The sequence below is a fragment of the Solanum stenotomum genome, unplaced genomic scaffold (assembly GCF_019186545.1).
Source record: "Solanum stenotomum isolate F172 unplaced genomic scaffold, ASM1918654v1 scaffold30406, whole genome shotgun sequence".
NCBI classification, from domain to species: Eukaryota; Viridiplantae; Streptophyta; class Magnoliopsida; order Solanales; family Solanaceae; genus Solanum; species Solanum stenotomum.
In genome coordinates this window covers 159778-173956 of record NW_026030956.1, presented here as the reverse complement: position 1 = coordinate 173956, position 14179 = coordinate 159778, and the positions used below count along the sequence as shown (strand labels likewise).

The 14179-nt window shown below is 31.1% G+C and overlaps 6 protein-coding genes across 7 annotated transcripts in view; 3 read left to right on the top strand and 3 right to left on the bottom strand.

Annotated features, from left to right (window-relative positions):
* LOC125851848 (serine/threonine-protein kinase STY13-like) overlaps positions 1-1251 on the top strand; it is a 145918-nt gene extending 144667 nt beyond the window's left edge. Inside the window, exon 9 of the mRNA XM_049531592.1 lies at positions 1242-1251. The gene's annotated coding sequence lies outside the window, so the exon portion shown is untranslated. The remainder of the gene's footprint in view (positions 1-1241) is intronic.
* A 970-nt stretch (positions 1252-2221) lies between these two features.
* On the top strand, positions 2222-4472 carry LOC125851876 (non-specific lipid transfer protein GPI-anchored 5-like). Of its 2 annotated transcripts, none has more exons than XM_049531623.1 (3): positions 2222-2641; positions 3099-3179; positions 4151-4472. In XM_049531623.1, the coding sequence occupies exons 1-3, from the start codon at positions 2311-2313 to the stop codon at positions 4261-4263; spliced, it is 525 nt and encodes a 174-aa protein (XP_049387580.1). In that variant the 5' UTR covers positions 2222-2310; the 3' UTR covers positions 4264-4472. The 2 variants fall into 2 exon arrangements, with proteins under 2 accessions (XP_049387580.1, XP_049387581.1); XM_049531624.1 differs by having other exon boundaries at positions 2228-2641; positions 3126-3179.
* Positions 4473-8098: 3626 nt separating this feature from the next.
* On the top strand, positions 8099-9705 carry LOC125851878 (non-specific lipid transfer protein GPI-anchored 5-like). The gene is made up of 3 exons (XM_049531626.1): positions 8099-8495; positions 9162-9209; positions 9374-9705. The coding sequence occupies exons 1-3, from the start codon at positions 8171-8173 to the stop codon at positions 9493-9495; spliced, it is 495 nt and encodes a 164-aa protein (XP_049387583.1). The 5' UTR covers positions 8099-8170; the 3' UTR covers positions 9496-9705.
* Positions 9706-9811: 106 nt separating this feature from the next.
* Positions 9812-10708, bottom strand: LOC125851888 (uncharacterized). The gene has a single exon (XM_049531636.1). It carries the CDS (start codon positions 10706-10708, stop codon positions 9812-9814), a length of 897 nt encoding a protein of 298 aa, XP_049387593.1.
* Positions 10709-11185: 477 nt separating this feature from the next.
* Positions 11186-11785, bottom strand: LOC125851887 (uncharacterized). The gene has a single exon (XM_049531635.1). It carries the CDS (start codon positions 11783-11785, stop codon positions 11186-11188), a length of 600 nt encoding a protein of 199 aa, XP_049387592.1.
* A 1270-nt stretch (positions 11786-13055) lies between these two features.
* LOC125851886 (uncharacterized) lies at positions 13056-13577 on the bottom strand. The gene has a single exon (XM_049531634.1). It carries the CDS (start codon positions 13575-13577, stop codon positions 13056-13058), a length of 522 nt encoding a protein of 173 aa, XP_049387591.1.
* Positions 13578-14179: the final 602 nt, after the last annotated feature.

Below are 14179 nucleotides of genomic sequence, written 5' to 3'. Positions count from 1 at the left end.
GGGGGTGGGTGGGGGGTCAAGGGTAGGGTGAAAAAATGAAATTTTGAATTTGTAAATATTTTTTTAAAAACAAACTCAATTTTTTTTTTTGGGGGGAGGGGGTGACCGGAGAGGGGGGTGGGTGATCGAGGATCGGGATGAATAAATAAAAATTTGAAGTTGAAAATATTTTTTAAAAACAAACTTAATTTTTTTTCTTTTTGAAGGGGGTTGGAGGCTGATAGGGTGGTTGATGGGGGGGGGGGGCGAGGGTAGTGAGTAGGGGGTAAAAAAATAAAAATTAGAAATTAGAAATATCTTTTAAAAACAATTTTAAATATTTTTTTGGGAGGGGTGGGGGTAGGGGTGAGGGTGGGGTGGTTTGAGGGTAGGGACAAAATAAATTGATTTTTTTAACAAAAAAATAATTGTAATTTGAAGTTGGAAGAGAGTTTTGGAAAATGTTTTCCTTAAGTTTAGAAGGGAAGTCATTTTCCTTAAATTTGAGGAAAATGAGTTGATTTGGAAAATATTTTCCAAAACATTTAGCCCAACCAAACATGAGAAAATTGGAAAACATTTTCTGAAAAATGTTTTCCTTCATACCAAACACACCCTTAGTTGACGTTTGGTATAAATTTAAGTACTTTTTACTTTATTTAAAATTTATGAAGTTGAAGTTATGTTTGATTATAAAATTTCAAAATCAATAAATAAAATTTCTATAAAAAAAAAAAGTGGACGAACTACAGTTTACCAGGTGCATATGACGGCTTCCACTTGCCCATGAAATAATAAGTCTCCATGACATATAGTTTCATTACAATGATAAAATAATCTTTTAATTTAGCTTATCATAATTTTGATGAATGACGAATTTTCTTTGACCTTGTGTATTTTTTATTCATTTCATTGACTCAATTATACAAACATTAGTCTACAAATGTACATAAAATTTCTTGGAGTTAGGTAATCAGCTTAGGATGTCTATGGTATACAAGTAACTTTTCCTCATATATATGAGTTGTGATGGAATGGTTGAGATTCTTTCATGCTTAACTAGATCCCAGAGGTTTCAACCGATTCGAGTTCCTAGAAATAAAGAAAAACATCGTTGAGAGTACCTCCCTAGAAAATGATTCATGCAATGTGTAAATTCTAATTTAATGAAATTTCAATGCAGGTAAAGTAACGAACGATGGATAAGAAGAAGAAAAAAAACTTCCCCCTTGCCAAAGTCTTATAAGGTGATACATTGTAGCCGACTAGCCGTATAAATCTCACGGCATGCATGCGTACATTAATTATTTATATTACTATTATAATAGAATACTAATTAAATTAACTTGCAACTTGATTAGTCTCAATGACACTTTATTCAATATATTACGGTGTATAAGTTACACCATTTCCAAATCTTACCTCATAAACTCTTTTAATTAGTTTTTTTTTTTTTTGTTTTCATTACTTTCTCCGTCAAATTTATTTGACACATTTCAGATTTTAAACCGTCTATTATTTATCATAATTTTTTCATATATCTTTTAAATATTTTGAATTGTAAATTATTAATATGAATTATAGTACTTTTTACGTAGTTTACAAATATATAAATTTCATTTTTAAAAAATTGAAGATTTCATGAGCAAATACTCGATCAAACTTAAATTGTTTGGCTCTCGAAAAACGAAATGTGTCACATAAATTGTGACAAAGAGAATATATATTACGGAGTCTTGATTAGTTTGAATTTGTCCTACATAAGCACAACTAAAAGGAAGAAGCGCTCTCTGTTAAATTTTTTTTTTTTTTTCAATTCTTAAGATTCAAACTTGAGACCCGAGAAAAGAATCATATCTATTTGACCACAAGCTTGACGATGATCAGCTCTTATTAGTTAACAAAAGTAATCACTTCTATCGATTTGGGTTGTGGTGTAGTGGTGGACTGTTTCACCCTTAAACAGGGTCTCAGGTTCTTGTCCTGGATATGGAAAAAATCTTATTGGGAGCGTCACTTCCCAATGAGCTGTACAGTAATCTCAATTTAATCATGACTCTAATATGGACTCTAAACATCAAGTGGGAAAAAAAAAAAAAGAAGTAATTAATCATCACTTCTATTATTTGTCACTTTCAACCTCAAATCCCCTTTTTCTTTTTCTAAAAAGAATATTGTAAGACAATTATTTAGAAACTCAAAACAAGACACTATAAATACCCCATTACATGCCCATAACATTACTCACAAAGCTAAGGCACACACAAGCTAAGCCATATTCATCAATTCCTTAGAAGCCACAAAAGATAATATAATTATTTTTCTCCAAGTATGGCTTCAAAAGGAATTGCTATAATTTGCATGGCTTTAGTTCCAATTATCATGACCATGATTTCAGTACAAGTAGCCATGGCTCAATCTGATTGTACAAGTACACTTATTACTATGGCTTCATGCCTTAGCTTTGTCACCGGAAGTGCGAAAACGCCATCGGCTTCTTGCTGCTCCGCCCTCTCCGGGGTGTTGCAGTCTAAGCCACGGTGCCTTTGTGTCATTGTCAACGGTGGCGGTTCGTCATTAGGAGTCCAAATCAATCAAACTCAAGCACTTGCATTGCCTAGTGCATGCAATTTGCAAACTCCTCCTGTTAGTAAATGTTACGGTACGTTATTATAATATTACTGATAACATTAAGATTTTTTACACTGTCAATATAATTTTAACTTATTATACTGGACAAGTTACATTTTCTAGTGTTACCAAATAAAATTAAAGAGATTTACACGTAATCAGACGTGGAACTATATCAAAATTGTTTATTATGTATACATATAGTATTTGCTGAATTTCTTTAATTTTTTCGTATATTTTTTTTTATATATTTTCATTTATTACTTAATGAAAATCATTGTTCCGACGTTATATATATATATGTAATTACTACTTTATAAGTAAACTTATTAGGTAAATATTTTATGAACTTAAACTATTTTCATATAGGCAAAAATTCGTCGTATATCATTTCTAATTATTTTTTTCTTGTATGTAAATGTTTAAATATTTTCCAACTTTGATATATATGTTTTAAATAAATTGTGCTATTAATTAACATTTCATAGCTGGTAATGGACCGGTAATGTCTCCAGAGGGCGCACCTTCAGAAGGAGCTCCAGATTCTTCGACTGGTATAGCTATCTCAGGTAATTTATAATTAAACTCTAATTTTGTAATTATCCTACTTGATTATCTAGTTAACGATCTGATTAATTGTAAAATTCTAATTAAAATTTCCATAACATGCATGCATATATAACAATACGTTCAAATTATGATTCATATAATAATATACATCCATCCCACTTTATTATTTATATGACACTTGCATATAATTTGAATTTCGAGAGTCAAACGAGTTATTTCTTTTTCCTGCAATTTTTCATGTCTTGTAAATATTTTGAACTCTCAACATTCACTTCTCATGTGACATGTTATCTCCCAGTTAATTATATGATCAATGGGATCACTTGATTTTTTTTTTTTTAATTATTGTAGTTTATAGTGAGTTTTACTTAGTTTAATTTCAAAATATATTTTTAAAAATTCAAAAAAAATAACAACTTAAAGACTCCATATGTGAAATTCACGATCAAAATTACTAGCGATAATTATTTCTTGAAATTGAACGGTGCACATAAATTGAGACAGGGTAAAAATATAAATAATTAAAACCATATACAAGTAATATATGATTTGGTTACCAATACACTAAACTAGTAATCAAGAAGTCATTTTATATGTTAGGCCTATACAACACTAGTTTGGTTGTTTGTTTTTTTTAAAGATAAACATTATGTAATTACTAGCAAATATTTGAACAATCAATCTAATATATATATATACCTCAATTCCATATGTTGGACTCATTTGTACCCGGAAATGATAACGTTTGACTATTTTTTTGTATAATTAATTAGCAAGTGTATGAACTTTCAAATAGTTTAAAGGCTAATTAAGATTACTGATAATTTAAAAGGATCTGAATAAAATATGTTAAATTTAAGGGGGTCTTTACTATTCTGCCTTATAACTATTAATATATCTACGTATGTCTAAACTTATATTATGTCTATTTTTCGTATCGTTTATTCATTTTCGTCGATTAATTTCGCAGGCTCAAAGGCGTCAGGAAGCAGCAGCACCTCTGATGGAAGTTCTCTGAAGGTTCCAATTCGAGCTGCTGTTGGAATCGTTCTTTTCATGGCTTCCTACGTTTCCATGATTTGAAGTTTATGAATTTTCACGTCGAAGTATCATAGTACTAAATAAAAGTAGCATTATGATATGTTACATGTTATATTGGGGTGTGGTTTATTAGTGTGTCTTTAAGTTTGTTGTGTGTCTGTTCCTTTTTTATTATTTGTTTCTCTATATATTGTACCAGTATTTGTGATGCAGTTTTAACTTTATTTCTAAGCGTTTTTTCAAATTAAATACATAGAAAATTGTTTCACGTTTTGCCAGCTCTATAATTAAGCGTTGATTATATTATATTTTATATATATATAAATGGATGAATTGCACAATCAAGAAGATCTTTCTCCATTTTGATAATGAAATATATTTACCAAGTGTATTCTCTTCGTTTCAATTTATGTGATATTGTTTAATTAGATACAGAATATAATAAATGACGGAAGACTTATTGTCTTTATTAAAATCATTTTAGAGCTTATTTTTAGTTGACTTTTCTTCACAATAAAGTATTAACTCGAACTCAATAAGACTAAAATGGGAATAATGCATGTCATTATATAGTTATCAAATAACTTGCAGAAATCTCACTTGTTTAGGTATTAATTACTTAGATACACGTTAGTTTGCAATATTATGAATCTTATTAAATTTTGGTGTTTCCAGATACATTTAGATACATGTATCTCGGGATGCATATGGGTCAAAATAAGGTGTAATTTGTTCTAGATACATTATATACTAGTGGATTCGCATGTTTCTCAGAAACATAGACAAATCTCGCTCGTCTCCCTCCCATCTCGCGCGCTACTCTCATATCTCACTCGTGTATCTGGTATCTCATATACATGTGATTCATATCAGATACATGTATCTAAAGTGTATCTAGGGTGATTCTGATAGAAACCGAGGTTTTTAACTGGATAAAAGCAACAAAAGATACAAAGAGAGACACAAGTATCTCGTATTTCGTAGAATAATAGAAAATACAAAGAGAGACAAGTATCTCGTATCTTTTAGACCAACCTTTTCTGCATATAAAAGATATATTACCACATGTTTACTTATTACTAGATCTCCTATATTATGATAGATAACTATAACTACTTCATAACTATTTAGGATAAGGGTAGATAACTTCTAGTAACCATAAGGAACAACCAAATAACTACTAATAACCGTAAGAAATCGCTCTATGCTCCATGGGTGAAATCTCCCGGAATTTAAGAAACCGCTTTATGCTCCATGGGTGAAACCTCCAGGAATTTGAGAAGATGTAAATCATTATCTTTTTCTATCTTTCTTCGCTTCTCTCTCCCTGAACACGTATGGAAGATATGTGTCTTATCAGATTCACATATATCTGTGATACATAGACAAATCTTGTTTCGCCTCTCTCCCTATTTCAGTGTATCTGTTAACAAAAAAACATGTATCTAGGTGTATCTGACTTGAAAATTATTAATCAGTCAGATAAAATGTAATTAGTTCAAATTATAGGGAGAATTAATAAATATGATAGAAATATTTGTGTAATTAGATAATTTCTTCTTTTTTTTATAACGATTAAAAAGATGTCACATACATTAAAACAAATCCAAAGATTAGTCCATGGCCTGCTTAGAACTGGATCGAACTACTAGTATTTGGACATGAAAACCCTTCAAAATGATTGATCTGGGTCGGGCCAGGTTCAGTTGGGCCAGCTAATTTGAACAGCTCTAAATTTCTTAAGGAACCGTCAACGCGGCTTTGAACTTTTGTCTTCGCTTAATATATATTTTTTTTAAAATAATCATAACGTGAATAAAATCGTTGAACAGAACCCTTTTTGTTCATTAGACATTAGTTTTAGTTGTAATGTGCTCATAAGTTAGTTCTGCCTACGAGGCAGAGGCGGCACTATCCTAGGGTAGGGGTGTTAGCGATATCCCTTCGTCGAAAAATTACATTGTATATATAGGTCAAAATTTGATTTAATGAATATATATATATATATATATATATATATATATATATATATATATATATATATACTAGTGTAGACACATCTTGGTATAAGTTGAAGATTTAGTATAGTGAACTAGTGATTAAGGGGTTGCGAAACTTGTTTGAGTTTGTGTGTTCTATTCTTTATAGCAACATTTATTTTTTTTACTTTATATTTCGACACCCTTTAATAAATAATAAAAATCTCAAAGGTAGGAGTTCCGATCATTTTAATAAGTCACATAGATATAAAATAGTGTAATTTCTTGTTTATTGGTTATGACTATGATTTTTCAATTATATTGACCGAGTTAATTTATTTGTAAATTAATTATGATCAAAGTCATTTCTTACATTAATTAAGCAATACACATTTTCTATTAAAAAGTATAGAATATTATTTTGTGGATTATAAGAATTGACTCTTTATAAATTAAAGGGAACAAGTTGTGAACAATTGAATAATACAAGTAACTTTTTTCAATACAGTACAACTTATATCTAGAATGAGCATTACCAAATCTTACTCATGTCATAATTTGTTAACAATTGAACACATGCAACTTTTACCGATAAGGCAAAATTTGTGATCAATTGAGCAAATTTACTACCTCAAAGGCTCAAACTTATATTGAAATATCCCAAACTTTTTCCTTATTGGAAAAACTAATTTTAGAGAAAATTTTAGGAATAGCAAATAGAATAGATATAATAAGGCTTTATATCTATAATTTCGATAATATATTGCGCTCTATAATTATAGTTTTGTTTGCTATGGAGACTGCAGTTGTATATTTCTGTCCGTTTGTATATTTTGCTTGTGAATATACAAATAGTGTGAGTATATACAAATTTCGTATTTATACATTAGGAATTTTTTAAAACTCCGTTTGTATATTTTGCTTGTCAATATACAAACATGGTAATTTATTATGAATTTTTCATAAATTGTATTCAAATAGCTAGAGTAAGCATATACAAAATTCTAAATTTATACAAATTATACAAATCAGGCAAATTATACAAATCAAGCAAATAGCAAAATTGGGTAAAACTGTAGGCTGTGAATTAGAATTTCCCTAAATAATAGCTATAGCATTTAATATGATTTAGATACTTGCTATTCTGCACAATTTTTCCTTTCAAAATTTTTTATTAAGTGAGGCCAAAAATTCAAAATCACCCTTTTGGTCTATGGATGCCATTCCCGTAAATTACTCAAATTTCTTTGAGTAACAAAATTCTCCATAAAAGAAAACTTTGAAATGGAAAGAGTAGAATTCTAGAAGTTTTTCAGCGCAAATTTCATTCCATGATTTTTCCTCAAGTTTGACCAATATATATTACTATTTACGTACACTATTATTCTAATATATATGAACCTTCTGTGTAAGTTCTAGAAAGTTTTCAAATTTTGAACAACTTAAAGAATTATCAATGGATTGCGGTAAGATGATTGAGATCTCTTCAATCTTAATTAGAAGTTTCGAATTCAAACCTTGAGAATGATAAAAAAAATTCTTGTTTGGAGCGTCATCTCCATAAATAAGTCCAACAATATATGTCCAAATTTAATCAAGCCTCAATATGAATACAGGACATCAGGTGACAAAGAAGAAAAAAAACAGCTTGAGCCTGAGGCTTTTTCTGTTTGTGTGACTAGTCATATAATGGCACAATTGGTTAGAATTAGTTGGTCACCTACACAACTAACCACTTTTTCTCAAATCTACCTAATTCTTATGTATACTAAAATGACAATAATATAATAGTACTAAATAATGTCAAATTGTTACTATTTGTTTATTGGTCACCAATTTTAAAAAACATCTTCTTTTGACTCTCCCTACTCAACTTTTTCCTATATAAACAAACACAACATTTCTTATTCTAACAAACATTTGTGTAACCAAACTTACTTCAATCAAAAAAAAATATCTCATCATATCAAATGGCAAATCAACAAACCAGGATGAGTTTTTTCGCGATTGTATTCGCGATGATCTGTTCTGGAGTTGTTGCTCAACCGAGCAACGACTGCACGAACGTGTTGATCAGTATGACACCTTGTTTGAACTATATTACTGGCAATTCCTCTGTTCCAACTTCAGGTTGTTGCACTCAACTTGCCACAGTGGTTAACAATAATCCAACTTGTTTGTGTCAAGTCCTAAATGGTGGTGCTTCAAATTTGGGGCTAAATATTAACCAAACTCAGGCTTTGGCACTTCCCACTGCTTGTAATGTTCAAACTCCACCTCTTAGCCAATGCAATGGTAAGAAGTGAAAATCAATCTTCTCGTTAATAGCCTTAATGTGTTCGCGTATCAACTCATTAGTAGTCTCGATGATGTGTTTATATATAATGTCTTTGATGCCTAATCGATGATTTATTTGATGTTGTTGTTGATATTGTTGGAAACTTTGTTGCCCTCATCATCCTAAAATCACTTTAGAGGTGAATCTAGGTTATAGGGTGAGTGGATTCAAATCGAGTTTGATATAACACACACTTTTTGCTCTCTTGGTGACCTGATGATTAGGATTTTAGTTACGTTTATAAATCGTATTCCATGAATGTGTTTTATAAAGTGTATTCAAATAGGGCTACTTCCAAAATTTGCCATACTGATATTTAATTTGTTTGATCACTACTATTTCAACAAAAGCTTAAATAAGATACATTTCTATCTCTAGACCAAGAGGTTACTTTGTTATTAGGTTTTCAACGAATTAGTTTTTATATATTTAATGTTTTTCAATATAAATACAGGGTCTTCATAAAAGTTATAGGGTTTATGAAAATCCGCACCTGATACCCTAGATCCGCCCCTGAACATATATCAATTGATCAATCACACCTCAATCTCAATTTTAGAATTTTGTATTCATTTTGTCAACAAAATTTAGATCCTTCACTAACATAAGTTATTTTGGAACAGCTGATTCACCAAATGGCTCTCCTACTGGAGCACCAACTGATGGTTCAGGTAAATATTACAACTCTTTCTTTCTGTATCAATTTATGTGTCGTACTTTTCTTTAGTTTAGAATTTTCACTACATAATGTCTATGGTTTGTTTCAGACTACGAAAGATTATAACTTTTTTTTATTCTTAAACTTTGTGTTTAACACTATACGAATGTGTAACAGGACGTGGAACTAACGGAATACCATCACCACGAGATGGTTCAAATGATGCAACTTCAACTAAAATGGCAGCTCCTCTGTTCTTCTTCCTTCTCTTTGTTGCTTCAACATTTACCGCGGCCTAAGATTTTCAGCTACGACTTTCATGAATAACGGAATTGCTATGTTGATAGATTTATATTCGCGTATCGATTACCAGCTATATTTGTTTTATTTCATATGATCTACAGTCATTTTCTTGATGGACATTATTGTATTTTCTTATTCTTTTATGTTCACACATGATATAATAAACTTTTGTATTGTATTTGGTATGTATTAGTTGAATGTTTCAACTTGGTTAATTAATATATAGATTTACCTAATCTTAAAGCATTAACAAGAGTTAGAAATAAAACAAATTTCCAAGTATTTAAATGAAAGAAATTAAAGATACATGTTTTAATTTATCAACTTGTTCCAAATAATCCAAAGACTTGTTCCAAATAATCCAAAGTTTCGTTCAAAGTTCCTTTTAGTATCGCGAAAATTTATTCTTCCTGAATGGCTTTTCCGCTCCTCACAGCTGCTCTTTCCACATCTCGGGATATCTAGACTCAAATTGTCTAAAGGATCAGTGGATAAAAGACTAAACATAACCATATCTCTTGGTTCCCCATCAAGAAGATAATATTTCCTCATTATACCTTCTTTTGTAAATCCAGCCTTCTCCAACACCCTTTGTGATGCTAGATTTTCAACATCCACCACACCCTCAAGCCTGGCCAAATGTGGCCATTCTACGAAGATGGTGGACGCCACCATCTTCACAACCTTGGTGGCAATCCCTTTGCCCCAATACTTTGATGTTAACTCGTATCCAATTTCGGCCCTGCACATATACCATTCTTGATCCAAAGGGGTCACACAAATAGAACCAATTACCTTGCCATTTAAACAAATTGCTCTAGTCCATGGATGTGTTATAATAAAATCCGCTATGTATTGCATTGCGTCTTCTTTGCATTCAAAAGGGTCACATGAATAGAACATACTAACGTTGTCATCCGTGTAACATTCCATAAAATCATCAACATCGGTGAGGTCCAATAGACGAAGACTTATTATGTCTGAATCTGAATAATCATATGCAACAACAACGTCTTCTTTGGATTCAAAAGTGTCACAAGACATACTATCATTGTCATACGCATAAAATTCCATAAAACCATCAACACCGGTAAGGTCCAATACACGAAGACTTATGTCTGAATCTGAATAATCATCTGCAATAACATCTTCGTTGTTACTCAATTTCAACACTTCCTCGAATTTCATTGACAATTCTTCAGATCCCATTGCCTCAAGATGAATTTTTTACTTAAACATGAAAAAGTTGTGCAAAACTTATATTAGCTAGAGAACTAGAAAATCTATTCAATATATAATTTTTTTTGACTAAAAATCCTATTTAGACATGAATTAGAAAAACTATAAAATATCAAATCCTAAAAAAATTTGGTTTTCTATGGCTTTTGAATTAGTGTTCCAACAAGCTGGCCTTTCATATAACTCAAAAAGAATAATAAAGAATCTTCGAGGAAATTACTTTTGGTATAGGAATCGGAGAATCTAATATTTTTTTTTTAGTAGATATTAATATATTATGGACTTATGGCATAACGTGTATACTTATTAGAATTTGTATAATATTGTATAATGATATATGATGTTGTATATATAATATAATAAATAGAATTATACATACTAGAGTACTTCACTATGGCCAACTTGAGATTCTGGAGAGGATGATATATACGCAACATGATCCCTACCTTATGACGGTACATAGACGGTTTCTAATAAATCCTCGGCTCGAGTTATTTGTTGATCAATAGATAAAAGACTAAACATAACAATATCTATTGGTTTCCCCTTAACAAGATAGTACTTCCTCAAAACACCTTCCTTAATAAAACCAGCCTTTTCCAACACCCTTTGTGATCCTACATTATCAACAGCCACAACACCTTCAAGCCTAGCCAAGTGTGGCCAGTCTACGAAGATGGTGGACGCCACCATCTTCACTGCTTTGGTGGCAATCCCTTTGCCCCAATACTTTGATGATATCTCGTATCCAATTTTTCCCCTAAATCTATCACTTCCATGAAATGATGATACAGAAATTGAACCAATTGGCTTGTCATTTAAGCATATTTCCCTGTACCATGGATGTGGTATAACAACATCAGCAATGTATCGCATCGCATCTTCTTTGGATAAGAAACCATCACGAGAACAGAACTTATTAACGTTGTCATCGGTAAACCATTCCATAAAATCATCAACATCGGTTAGATCCAATAGACGGAGACTTATTATGTCTGATTGATCATCTTCTTTGTTACTCGATTTCAACGTCTCCTCAATTTTCATTGGCAACTCTTCGTTAAGAAGAGTAATATCAATACATAGCCAAAAAACACTGAAATTCTCTTGATTTTATTATGTGTTACAGACTATAGTTTTAGGGAAGTGAAACATGACAAAGGTGGAACTTTATATTAACTTAAACATGAAGGATAAAGAATGTTTCAAGGAAATTGCTACGTCTTTACTCTTCATATAACTTAGTCACTAATGAATGGAACTATCATGGGTCACTTTCTTACCAATTGACAGCTTTTCTTGGAGAATCCATCACAAGTACTAAATTAATCAAGATGTTGTTTTTACTGCAATATCTTATTACTCGCGTCGTTTCGTTGTCTTACTTTCCTATTTAGTCTGTTTCAAAAAAAGAATATCTCTTTCTTTTTTTTCAACTTCCACATGACATGTTTAAGACTATAAGATTAAAGGGCATTTTCATACATTCTACACGTATTTTTAGTTTAAGATGACAAGATTCAAAAGTTCTTCAAATCATTCATTCTTGAAATCTTATTTAGGAAAATCATTACAGAGTTTCCATCCCATAGCAATAACAACAACGACAACATGCCCAATGGAATCCCACTAGTGAAGAGAGTAGAGTGTACGCAGACCTTACTAATTACCACTACCTCGTGGAGGTAGAGGGGCTGTTTCCGAAAAACACAAGTCACAATACCGAAAAGTTAAATTTTTATAAGATCTCTTCATTACACAACAACAAAAAGCGGACAATGCATATTATAAGTTAATAAGCATCACAAAACAAGCTTTTGTGAATCATCAAACTCGTCTTAACTGGGTCGTAGTGACAATAACAATGCAGTGAGCGATCAGCACAACAAAAGCCTAACATTTCAGGGCTAATCAATATAAGCATATAAGTTTTACGGAGACAACTTTAAAAGCCTAATTAGGAACGAAATTTGTAAGTTTTAAAAGTTCTTCCCATTGGGAAAAGAAACTCTGTTTCCCCTGAAAATATGAAGCGACAATTACTTAGTCCCAATAACAGAGTTTTATTAACATATCAAAAAAAGTAATTTATTATCCAAATTTCATTATCTCCTCGAATTTCATTAGCAATTCTTCAGATTCCATTGCCTCAAGACCAAACATGAAAAACTGTGAAAGAAAAAAAGATACTTTATTCAAAATTTTCCATAATACAATACTTATTTAGCTAGATACTAGAAAACTTATTCATACATAAAATTTTGACTATAAAATACTATTTAGACATGAAGATAAATAAACTTGATACACCCTCGACTCAAGTAAGTTGATCGGTAGGTAAAAGACTAAAGATAACAAGATCACTTAGTTTTCCCTTAAAAAAATAATATTTCCTAAAAACAACTTCCTTTGTAAAACCAGCCTTCTCCAATACCCTTTGTGATCCTATATTTTCAATATCCACCTTACCCTCAAGCCTGGCCAATTGTGGCCAGTCTACGAAGATGGTGGCCGCCATCATCTTCACTGCCTTGGTGGCGATTCCTCTGCCCCAATACTTTGATGATAACACGTATTTAATTTCACCCTTCGATTTATCACTTCCCCAAAAAGGTGATACAGAAATATAACCAATTGGCTTGCCATTTAAGCAAATTGCTCTGAACCATCGTTGTGGTACAATAAATTTAGCAATGTGACTCGCCGCGTCTTCTTTGGATTTGAAAGTACGTTCCTGAGAAAACTTACTAACGTTGTCATCCGAAGACCATTCCATAAAATCATCAACATCACTAACCTCCAATAACCGGAGGCTTACTATGTCTGATTGATTGATCATAACTTGTGAAGAAAAATAATTTATTCAGAATTCTCCTTTGTGCAAAACTTATATTAGCTAGAAAACTTAGTCAATATATAATTTAGACCATAAATCCTATTTAGACATGAATTATAAAAAACTTCTAAATATCAAATCCTAAACAATTTTGGTTTCCTATGGCTTTTGAATTAGTGTTCCAACAAGCTGGCCTTTATTAGTTTTGGTTCAATTTTGAGTCATTATTGATAAATCAAGAAAAAAAATATATTTTATCTATTATATCCTCAATTTATTTAAAGAGTTAATGTTTTTTGAAAAGGTAAAAGCTCTTTAATAAGTAAATTGATTTTGTAATTCTATCAATTAATAAGGGTAAACAGGTAAACTCACTATGTTAATTATTATTTTCTTAATAAGTGTGTCAAGTCAAAAATGGAATAGTAAATAGGGTTAGAGGGAGTATTACGCTTCATAACTACATTTTGGATATTTATGATTTGAGGCTAAAATTTCTTAAATTTTGCTATTAGGTTCCTAATTACATAAATTCAGAACTTGTATAATTCGGTTCATGATGGTATAAATTCAGATTTTGTATATGCTTACCTTAGTTTGTATAC

Excerpts from the sequence above, each read along its gene's own strand:
- LOC125851876 (XM_049531623.1), top strand. The coding sequence starts at position 2,311 with ATGGCTTCAAAAGGAATTGCTATAATTTGCATGGCTTTAGTTCCAATT. Across the intron at positions 2,642-3,098 it reads TCCTGTTAGTAAATGTTACG|CTGGTAATGGACCGGTAATG; the intron begins GTACGTTATTAT and ends AACATTTCATAG. Across the intron at positions 3,180-4,150 it reads GACTGGTATAGCTATCTCAG|GCTCAAAGGCGTCAGGAAGC; the intron begins GTAATTTATAAT and ends TTAATTTCGCAG.
- LOC125851878 (XM_049531626.1), top strand. The coding sequence starts at position 8,171 with ATGGCAAATCAACAAACCAGGATGAGTTTTTTCGCGATTGTATTCGCG. Across the intron at positions 8,496-9,161 it reads ACCTCTTAGCCAATGCAATG|CTGATTCACCAAATGGCTCT; the intron begins GTAAGAAGTGAA and ends ATTTTGGAACAG. Across the intron at positions 9,210-9,373 it reads AGCACCAACTGATGGTTCAG|GACGTGGAACTAACGGAATA; the intron begins GTAAATATTACA and ends AATGTGTAACAG.
- LOC125851886 (XM_049531634.1), bottom strand. The coding sequence starts at position 13,577 with ATGATCAATCAATCAGACATAGTAAGCCTCCGGTTATTGGAGGTTAGT.
- LOC125851888 (XM_049531636.1), bottom strand. The coding sequence starts at position 10,708 with ATGGGATCTGAAGAATTGTCAATGAAATTCGAGGAAGTGTTGAAATTG.
- LOC125851887 (XM_049531635.1), bottom strand. The coding sequence starts at position 11,785 with ATGAAAATTGAGGAGACGTTGAAATCGAGTAACAAAGAAGATGATCAA.